Source organism: Thalassophryne amazonica, chromosome 17, assembly GCF_902500255.1.
Source record: "Thalassophryne amazonica chromosome 17, fThaAma1.1, whole genome shotgun sequence".
NCBI classification, from domain to species: Eukaryota; Metazoa; Chordata; class Actinopteri; order Batrachoidiformes; family Batrachoididae; genus Thalassophryne; species Thalassophryne amazonica.
Genome location: NC_047119.1, coordinates 50751457 through 50761456, shown reverse-complemented (window position 1 = coordinate 50761456; position 10000 = coordinate 50751457). Strand labels below are relative to the sequence as shown.

General features: G+C 40.9%; 1 protein-coding gene across 1 annotated transcript in view; it reads left to right on the top strand.

Annotated features, from left to right (window-relative positions):
* The window catches only part of man1b1a (mannosidase, alpha, class 1B, member 1a), a 55115-nt gene that overhangs the window by 37667 nt on the left and 7448 nt on the right, over positions 1-10000 (top strand). Inside the window, 1 exon segment of the mRNA XM_034192166.1 lies at positions 9428-9559. Coding sequence (XP_034048057.1) covers positions 9428-9559 — 132 coding nt within the window.

Below are 10000 nucleotides of genomic sequence, written 5' to 3'. Positions count from 1 at the left end.
TAGACTGGTTTGTGAACAATATTTGAGGGAAATGGTGATAATGTGTATGTGGAAAAAGTTTTAGATCTTTGAGTTCATCTCATACAAAATGAGAGCAAAACCAAAAGTGTTGCATTTATATTTTTGTTGTATGTATGTATGTATGTGTGTATATATATGTATGTATGTATGTTTGTATATTTACTGTTCCTACATTTCTAATACTTCTGCTACTCTTTCAGTGTAACTGCTGTGAACTTTAATTCATTTATTTGCATCTGTGTGAGCCTTGGGAGTGGTTAGCTTATCTATTATTGGTTAGCTTGTGCTTGCTTGGCAATATTCTTGAATTTCCCAGTGCACAAAGTACACTACTTTACCTACTTTACACCCTCCATAAATCCTACGTGATGTTGGAAGATAGAGTGGCTCTCTTAGAGAGCCGTGTCTGTAAGTTAGAGCAGCTTCTTAGCGCAGTGGAGTTAGATGTTATGGGCACTCCAGATGAGGTTAGTGTTGGGCCGGCTAGTGAGCCCATTAGCATTAGCCTAGAAAAGCCAACTGTGGAGGACAGTTTTTGGACTGTGGCGAGGCGGAGGAAGCCCTTTAGGGCTTGGTACCCGGTTGTGGCACCCCGATCACACTCGCCACTGCGAGCTGTGAATCGGTTCTCCCCCTTGGATTTACCTGATGTGACTTCCACTCCTGGCTCCAGCCCGAAACGCCGGACTTTAGTGATAGGGGATTCTATCACCCGCAAAGTCAGGTTACAGACGCCGGCTGATAAATGTATTCCTGGGGCCAGAGCTCCCGACATTGCATCCCATCTTAGGGTGCTGACACTGCAGAAGGGAAGACAGATGAAGGAACATGACATGAGATATAGTCACATAGTTATTCACGTCAGCACCAATGATATCAGGATGAAGCACTCAGAGGTCACAAAAATGGACATAGAGAGGACTTGTGACCTTGTCAGAAAGATGTGTCGGCATCAATTAATAGTCTCTGGTCCCCTCCCAAGGTACTGATGAGGCATTTAGCAGGCTGACATCATTAAATAGGTGGCTGGTGCAGTTTTGTCAACAGCAAGGTTTTAGCTTTATTGATAACTGGCCTTCATTCTGTGGCCGCCGTGGCCTGCTGATGCCGGACGGCCTCCACCCTACTGGGGAAGGCGCCGCCATCTTGTCTACGAACATAGAGCTCTACAGGGAGGGTAACATTAGGAATCTACAGCAGGCCACGGAGCAGGTGATTAGAGACCCTGCAAAGCGTATGACAAATGTGGATGTGGAATCCATTAGCTTAGTGGGGAAATTAGTGCAGAAAATCCACTACGGTGATAGTGCAGTTTATCTGCGAGGGAGGGAAATTCAACAAGTTGAGACTGTGGCCTGCTCCCGTAGACATGTCCATAAAAATCATAGAGGGATATTCTTTGCAAAGTTAATACCCATTACTATATTGGATAATGTTGAAATTGCGGATGGCCCAGTGGTTGTTCCAGTAATAGCAAAGATTTCATGTCTGCTACCTACAACGCGTGTGGAATGTCTCAAACCTAAACCTACTTCTAGGCATCTTATATATGCCACTCTGGAACCACCCCTAAACCTAAACAGTTCAGCTGTCAACCCTACTGAGGTCCGTAGACTGGGTGTCATTAACATAAGATCACTGTCCTCAAAATCATTATTGATTAATGATTTAATTATTGATCATCACTTAGATATGATTGGGTTATGTGAAACCTGGCTTAAACCTACAGCTGTCCTCCCCTTAAATGAAGCCTGCCCACCAGCATATACATTTAGTCACGTCCATCGTGATGCGAAGCAAGGCGGGGGTGTTGCTCTTATTTATAAATCTAGGTTTAGCTTATTAGCTGTTGGGGGTCACAAATGTAACTCGTTTGAGCATCTGATTCTCCGCTCCGCTCAGGATATTACGCATTGCCAAGGTCAGAAGAATAAAAATCAGCCGTATTACTTTGTCACTGTATATAGGCCTCCTGGCCCATATTCTGAATTCTTAGATGAATTTGGTGCATTCATCTCTAACTTGTCAACTAGAGCAGATAACATTCTGATCATTGGTGACTTTAACGTTCATATAAATAAGCCTTCTGATCCCCTCTGCAAATCATTTATGGAAGTTGTGGATGCATTAGGATTTCGGCAATGCATTCGGGATTCGACACACTTTAGTGGAAATACCCTGGATCTGGTTCTCGCACGTGGTATTGCTGTCACGATTATTGACATCATGCCTTTTACATCAGTGGTCTCTAACCACTCACTTATTAAGATTAGTTTCGCTGACGTGTTTAGTGGAACAACAACCTTATTTATCACTGCAGCGATGCATCAACTCCTCAACTAAGACTGAACTAGAAGCTAGACTGCCTGATGTCTTAGCCTCACTTTTGACAAATACCCAGTCAGTAGACAGACTTGTGGATAGTTTAAACTCAGTGCTCAAAACAACACTCAACATGATTTTACCACCTGTATTGAAACTACGCTCCCCCAATTCGCAGTTACCTTGGTTCAGTGATTACCTGCGTGACCTCAAGCATAAAGCAAGAGGTCTAGAATGGAAATGGCATTGTTCAGAATTAGAAGTATTCCACCTTGCGTGGCGTGATGCCATCTTAGACTATGATCATGCATTATTGGCTACAAAGTGGACCTATTGCTCTGATTTGATCAACAAAAACAAGCATAACTCAAAGTTCTTGTTCGACACGGTGGCAACACTTATTCATGGACAACCACCTGTAGCTCGCTCTCCCTTTACAGCACAAGATTTCCTAGGTTACTTTGAGAAGAAAATAGATGACATAAGGTTGAACATATCCCAGCATGCCTTAACCCAGCCACTACACCCTGCTATTGAGGTGGGCGCCACTACTGAGGTATTACCTAAATTACAGAATTTAATAGTATCTCTCTAGACATGCTGACGAAACTCGTAATGTCAACAAAAAGCACAACCTGTTTATTTGATCCTATACCAACAAAACTGTTGGACCTGTGGCCCACTCTTGGGCCAGTTGTGCTGGGAATTATTAATCTTTCTTTAACTTCTGGATCTGTTCCTAAATGTTTCAAATCTGCAGTGATTAAACCATTACTTAAGAAACCTAATCTTGACCCTAGTGTATTGAACAACTATCGGCCGATATCAAATCTATCATTTTGCTCTAAAATTCTGGAAAAAGTGGTGTCACAGCAGCTCATAGACTATCTTACTGAGAATAATCTCTTTGAGCCACTGCAGGCTGCTTTTAGAAAATATCATTCCACAGAGACGGCTCTCACTAAAGTGGTGAATGATCTTCTGCTTACAATGGATTCGGACACCACTACGGTTCTGCTGCTGTTAGATCTCAGTGCTGCATTTGATACAATGGATCATCATATTCTACTTGATAGGCTGGAAAATCATTTTGGGATTACTGGGAGTGCCCTTGCATGGCTGATGTCATACTTGACCAGTTGTTCTCACTGTGTTTTGTACAGTAACACTACCTCTAACCTTAGTAACATGAAATTTGGGGTTCCTCTGGGGGCCGGCTTAGGCCCCCTGCTTTTCTCCCTTTATATAGCACCCCTTGGGCACATATTGCGGCGTTTTGGGATTACCTTTCACTGCTATGCAGATGATACTCAATTATATATGCCGATAACTGCTGGTACTCTCGTTCACATAAAATCCTTAGAAGATTGCCTTGCAGCAGTGAGAAGTTGGATGTCTAGAAACTTCCTACTTTTAAACTCTGATAAGACTGAAATGATGGTTCTTGGTCCAGTGAGACATCGCAATCAATTGACCAGTTAACACTCAGCCTAGGCTCGTGTGTCATACATCACACTGACAAAGTGAGGAACCTTTAATTTTTGATCCTTCGTTGTCCTTTGGCCTCCATATTAGAAATATTACTAGGACTGCTTTCCTTTCACCTGCGAAATATAGCGAAGATTCGTCCCATCCTGTCTATGGCTGATGCTGAGACCCTGATCCATGCGTTCATCTCTTCTAGATTGGGCTACTGCAATGTTCTGTTTTCTGGTTTACCGCAGTCTAGAATTAGGGCTCTCCAGTTGGTTCAGAATGCTGCAGCCAGACTTTTGACACAAAGCAGAAAGTTTGACCACATTATACCCATTTTGGCATCTCTTCACTGTTTTCCTGTCCCAGTGAGATCAGATTTTAAGGTTCTGCTACTAACCTGTAAAATATTCATGGACTGGCACCTCCCTACCGAGCTGACCTAATTAAACCTTATGTACCGGCCCGGGCTTTACATTCTCAGGGTGCAGGACTACTTTGTGTCCCTAGGGTAAAAAAACGTATTTATAACACTTATTTTCCCTTTCATATGGCTAACATATGGTACAGTTTTGTTTTACGCTTTTTGCTCTTTTAATTCATGTTATTATTAATTGGAGCGGGTTGCAGCCTCAACTTTACCTAAATTCTGGGTCTTTTAGTGAATCTTAGGGCTAGCGGCTGGCGATCACCTTAGTATTTCTTTAGTTTTTCTTGTTGATTAATCCTGACAAATTATACAGTATTTTTTGTCTTTCTGATGCCTGATTGTTTTTTTTTTTCCCTCTGTTTAAGGTGCAGCTCCATCCAGAGATGGGAGTTGGGTTTGTGTTGGCGACTCTCCTGTCCTGTGCACCAACAGCAATTCTTGTATATTCGTCCATGAATTGTTCTGTGAATTATTTCTGTAATTTATGTTGTGGCATGGCCAAGCAGAGGGTCACCCCTTTGAGTCTGGTCTGCTTGAGGTTCTTTCTCAGAGGGAGTTTTTTCCTTACCACTGTTGCTCTGGGGGTTGGTAAGGTTAGACCTTACCAGTGTGAAGCACCTTGAGGTAACTCTGTTGTGATTTGGTGCTATATAAAGGAAAATAAATTGAAAATTGTGATTGATTCTTTTAATCTCACGCAGTGGGTCACTGGTCCCACTCATGAAAAGGGCACATGCAGAACACAACGCTGGATCTTATTCTTTCTTTTGGTCTAAATGCACACGTTGAGGAGATTTGTTACTCTCAAATCTCGGACCATTTGCCCGTTTTATTCAGCTTAGCACTTCCAGGCTCACTGGAAAGATGCGACCTCGCCATGCGCACAAAGCGTGCGTTTACTTCACAGCCTCTGGAGCAATTTACCAATGTGTTTCTGGCTGCTGTGCCTTCCTCACTCTGTGACCCGAGTGCTTTAAACTGTGAGGAGCTTTTACCGTTATTTGACTCTGTCTGCACAGATGCACTAGGCTCTGTTGCTCCACTTGTGACCACGTGCTCCAAGTCATGAATCGGAGTCTTGACACAGTGAGACCACTTGTGCACGCAGACGTGAATGCAGATGCACGGAGCGCAAATGGAAGGACAATTTGCACGTTTCTCTGGGAAAATTTCAAGACTGCCTTACGAATTATCAAGAAGCTGTTAAGTCAGCAAAAGCCCAGTTTATGTCTAAATTTGTTGCAAATAATTGTCACAGACCACAGATTCTTTTTAATGTATTGAATCGACTGGTTAACTAACCCAGAGTCTTCGGTCTGGTCTTGTTATCTGGAATCACTGTGCGATGATTTTTTTGTTAATAAAGTGTCATACATTAGGGCTTCAATTTCAGTGTCTCACTTAACTGATTCCAATTTAAACCCTGAGTGCACTGTGGCCTTTGCTCAGTTTCATCCTCTCACCTTAACTGAATTGCATAAAGTTGTTCAGCAGTTAAGACCTTCTAATTGTCCTTTGGATGCTGTTCCTGCACAGTTTTTAAAAAGTGTTATATCTGTCCTTGGGCTGTACATTCTAAATGTTCTGAATGGTTCCTTTTATCTGGCTGTGTTCCAGGAATTTTATAGCACGACGTAGTTCAGCCACTCCTCAAAAAACCATTTATGGCTCCATTTTGATCTCCTCTTAATTGTTGATTCTGGTTGCTCCAGGATTTTAGCTTTGTTAGATCTGACAGCAGCCTTTGACACGGTTGATCACTGTATCTTACTGTCCCGTCTGGAGCATTATGGTGGTTTTAAAAGCACAGCACTGGACTGGTTCAAATCATATCTTAGAGACTGAGGTTTCTCTGTATACCTTGGGCCTCACCAGTCTACTTCAGCATCCTTAAATTATGGTGTTCCACAGGGCTCTGTTTTAGTCCCCACCCTTTTTTTTTTTTCACTTTATATGCTGCCACTTGGCACCATACTCTCAAAGTATAACATGGCCTTTCATTTTATGCAGATGACCTGCAAATTTATGTGCCACTTAAATTCCCCTCGAATTCTGTTGCTATTTTGGTAAATTGTCTGCAGGAAGTAAAAACTTGGTTGGCCCAAAACCTTTGAATTTTCAATGAGAAAAAAACTGAAATTGTTGTTTTTGGTCATATATTGTCTGCTGGCTCAACTAATGTGCTTGGTCCCTTGTTTCCCTATGTACATGACTCTGTTACAAACCTGGGGGTAATTTTTGACAGTTCCTTTGGAATGGACAAGCAAATTAATTCTGTGGTTAAGGCCAATTTTTACCAACTCAGAATCTTAAGTAAAGTAAAGGCCTACTTTCCAGCTTTTGTTTTTGAGCAAGTTATTCATTTGTTCATAACATCTCATTTAGATTATTGTAACTCACTCTACTGTGGGCTGGACCAGTCCTTTCTAAAGCGTCTGCAGCAAGTCCAGAATGTTGCTGCATGACTGTTCACAGGGACAAGGAAGCGGGAGCATATTACCCCTGTGCTTGCCTTGCTCCATTGGCTCCCGGTTGCATTTAGGATTGATTTCAAGATTCTGTTCTTTGTGTTTAAATGGGTTGGTTCCTGAATACCTTTCTGAGATTTTGACTCCATATGTACTAGTCAGATCAGTGAGGTCTGAAAACCATCTTTTATTAAATGTGCCCAGATCTCAATTAAAGACTTGAGGTGATTGGGCCTTTTTGGGGGCTGCGCCCAAACATTGTAACAGTTTGCCTTTACATATCAGAGCTGCTCCTGACTTTTAAATCTGCTCTTAAGATTTACCTTTTTGCTTTGCCTTTTAATATGATTTAAGCTGTATGTGTCTGTTTTTTTACTTGTCTTTTTTACTTGACTGTATCATTTATTGCATGTTGATATCCCTTACTTAATGTTTGTGTTTGTGAGAGGGGGCCAGCCTGGTTCTCCTGAAGTTTATGGTGACCTCCTTGGTTTTGGTGATATTCAGGACCAGGTCGTCTGCACACCACTCTGCCAGGTGTTTGACCTCCTCCCTGTACCAAGTCTCGTTGTTGTCCCTGATGAGGCCTACCACTGTAGTGTCATCGGCAAACATTATCAGGGTGTTGGAGGAGTGAGTGGGGACACAGTCCTGGGTGAAGAGTGCCATGAATGTGCTGAAGGAGGACAAGCAGATAGTTGACATAGAAACATGCAGAGGACGGGGTGAGATGGAGATGGATGATCTCCTTTGATGAGAGCATCTAAAGAAAGCAGGAGGAGGAGATTAAGAAATAAGGGTAACAACCCCCCCCCCCAATATTTTTAATGATATTAAAGGAAAGTCAAGCTTCATTATATAGTATTAAGAAGGCCTCAACTCTCAAATTCAAAACAGATCTCTTCATTCGTTGATTCTTCACGGGATATAATGAAGACTTAAGAGACTGTCCGCCAACACACACTTCCTCATGAAAGTGCTGAGATGCTTTGGTTGCTATGATATGGATTATCCACAAAAGTAAAAATTTTGGCACAACATGAAGTACTTTCTCTGGATTAATGTAAACAAAATTATCAAAGCGTGGAAACTGAATATATCTCAGGTGTTCAGTGTAGTAAAAATGTATCCTTATATAGCCTTGTGTCTATGTATATCCACTCAGGGCCCACAGAGGACCTTCTGGACTGAAAAAGACCTGTTGAGTCGGTAGAAACGTGCACATTCCTCTTTCCTCTCAGACTTGCTGACGATTCGGTGTTGACTGTGTTATGCTGTTATTTATCTTAAAGCTGTTGTAAGATTGAACTGTGATTTATTTTAATTGGCAAATAACATTTTTGTGAGCTCGTCATTTTGTGTTCCAAATTGACAGATTATCCTCCAGAGGCTCTTCATTGTCGTAGGTGTAACTCGCCAACACACATCTTAAGCTCATTTTATTTCAGAACCAGCTTTACTGCCGAGTGGAATTTCACCTACGAGGGATTTATTATGGTGTAAATATAGAACTGTCAACACATGCAAAAAAAATGTTAGATCACTATAAAAAAATAATCAAACTCAATTTGCAATAAAGTACAGAGTATGAATTAAAAAAAAACACACATTGACAGAAAGTGTGTGAAATTGGACATTTTAATGTTGCTGCACAGCATTTCAGTTTTTCTACTATTGCTGTATTTTCCACAGTATGTTGTTTTTGTTTTTTACTAGATTGGGAAGTTCTGCGATTTATACTGTGGTGTGACTTAAACAGAGAAATTACGCATTTGTTATTAATAATAAAATTATGACTATGTATATAGAACTTTCTAAGGAATCAAATCACTAAATGAAATAAACACCCTGCTCAGAGTGCCGCTCTCATTGGACCGACATATCTGCTATTTTGGAATTGTGGGATAGCTTGCGCCCACAGACTGAGATCGCCAGACTACTTTAGCCACACTGCTCAGCATGCCACTCTCGTTGGAGCAACAACACACAATGTGTCTCTTTCCAGATAGATCTCTTTCAGTGCAGCTTCTTGTTCTGACTTTAACATGAAGTTAACACTCAAGTCTTTCATCGCCAACTGTAAACCATTCCAATCGGATCTTTCTTAACTCTTCTGCATCAAACTCCATCATGTTAATGTTTACAATGTGCTTGCTCATAAACTTTAATTTTCTTAAATATTTATTATGGTCACTCTTAAAACTTCAGTTACTTTTATAATTTTATTACTGGTAAATTTTAGAATTAATTTAGATGAGAGATTCTCATTATCTCACAGGAATATATCAAAATTATCTGGGAACTACTTTTGTGCAGGAATTCATCAAGTACATTGGCTGCGGGTGCGAACTAGCACAGAATACCCAGAAACTGGACAGTTGTTTGGCCATAATGAAAGCGTCCACTTTTAGCTTGCCATAAGCTAAGCAAGTGGCGCTTGTGAGAGTGTGCAAAATAAACTGCAATAATAAAAGAATAAATGTTAGTAATAAAACACACAAATCCCAAATTAAAGAGCTGACTTATGTATGGCTTTGTCCTCAAGAGACATGTTTTAACAGGTGCAACTTATACTCAGGAAAATACAGTGATTCTTGTTGATTGTTCCTGGGATTTAAATTTTCAAGGCCAATTTATTTTTGCATAAATTAATGGAAAACTGAAATGTGTGTGTGTGTGTCTGTGTCTGTCTGTCTCCGTGTTCCCAATCCAGCCTGCAGACAGACACAACCTGCTGAGACCAGAAACTGTGGAGAGTCTGTTCTACATGTACAGATTCACTAAGGACACAAAGTACAGAGACTGGGGATGGGACATCCTGCAGAACTTCAATAAGTACACAAAGGTACTGACCGCTGACTGCACACATTTTACATTCATCAGCCTGGATATATTACACTGCATTCACATGTTGGTGACCTCCACTGTATTTAAACATCAGGGAAAATATCTGGATGACCGAATACTGTGAGAACAAAATCTGATCCTCTTTAAATACCCAAATCTGAAACCACACATGCAGCCCCAAATTTGAGCTTTAAAACTTGCATCATCTGTTTCATCAAAAGGTTGTCAGATTCACTCACGATGATGAGTTGCAGCCCAAGCTTAAATTGTGAAATTTATTTTTAGTTTCTTTCACTTTTAAAGCATTAGTGAACATTAGCCGTGAAGCGAAAATTTTTTAGGAATCTTTCTTTTTATTGTTTAGTTTATTTTATACACATACCCACTGAACAAAAATATAAATGCAACACTTTTGTTTTTGCTTCCATTTTTTACGAGC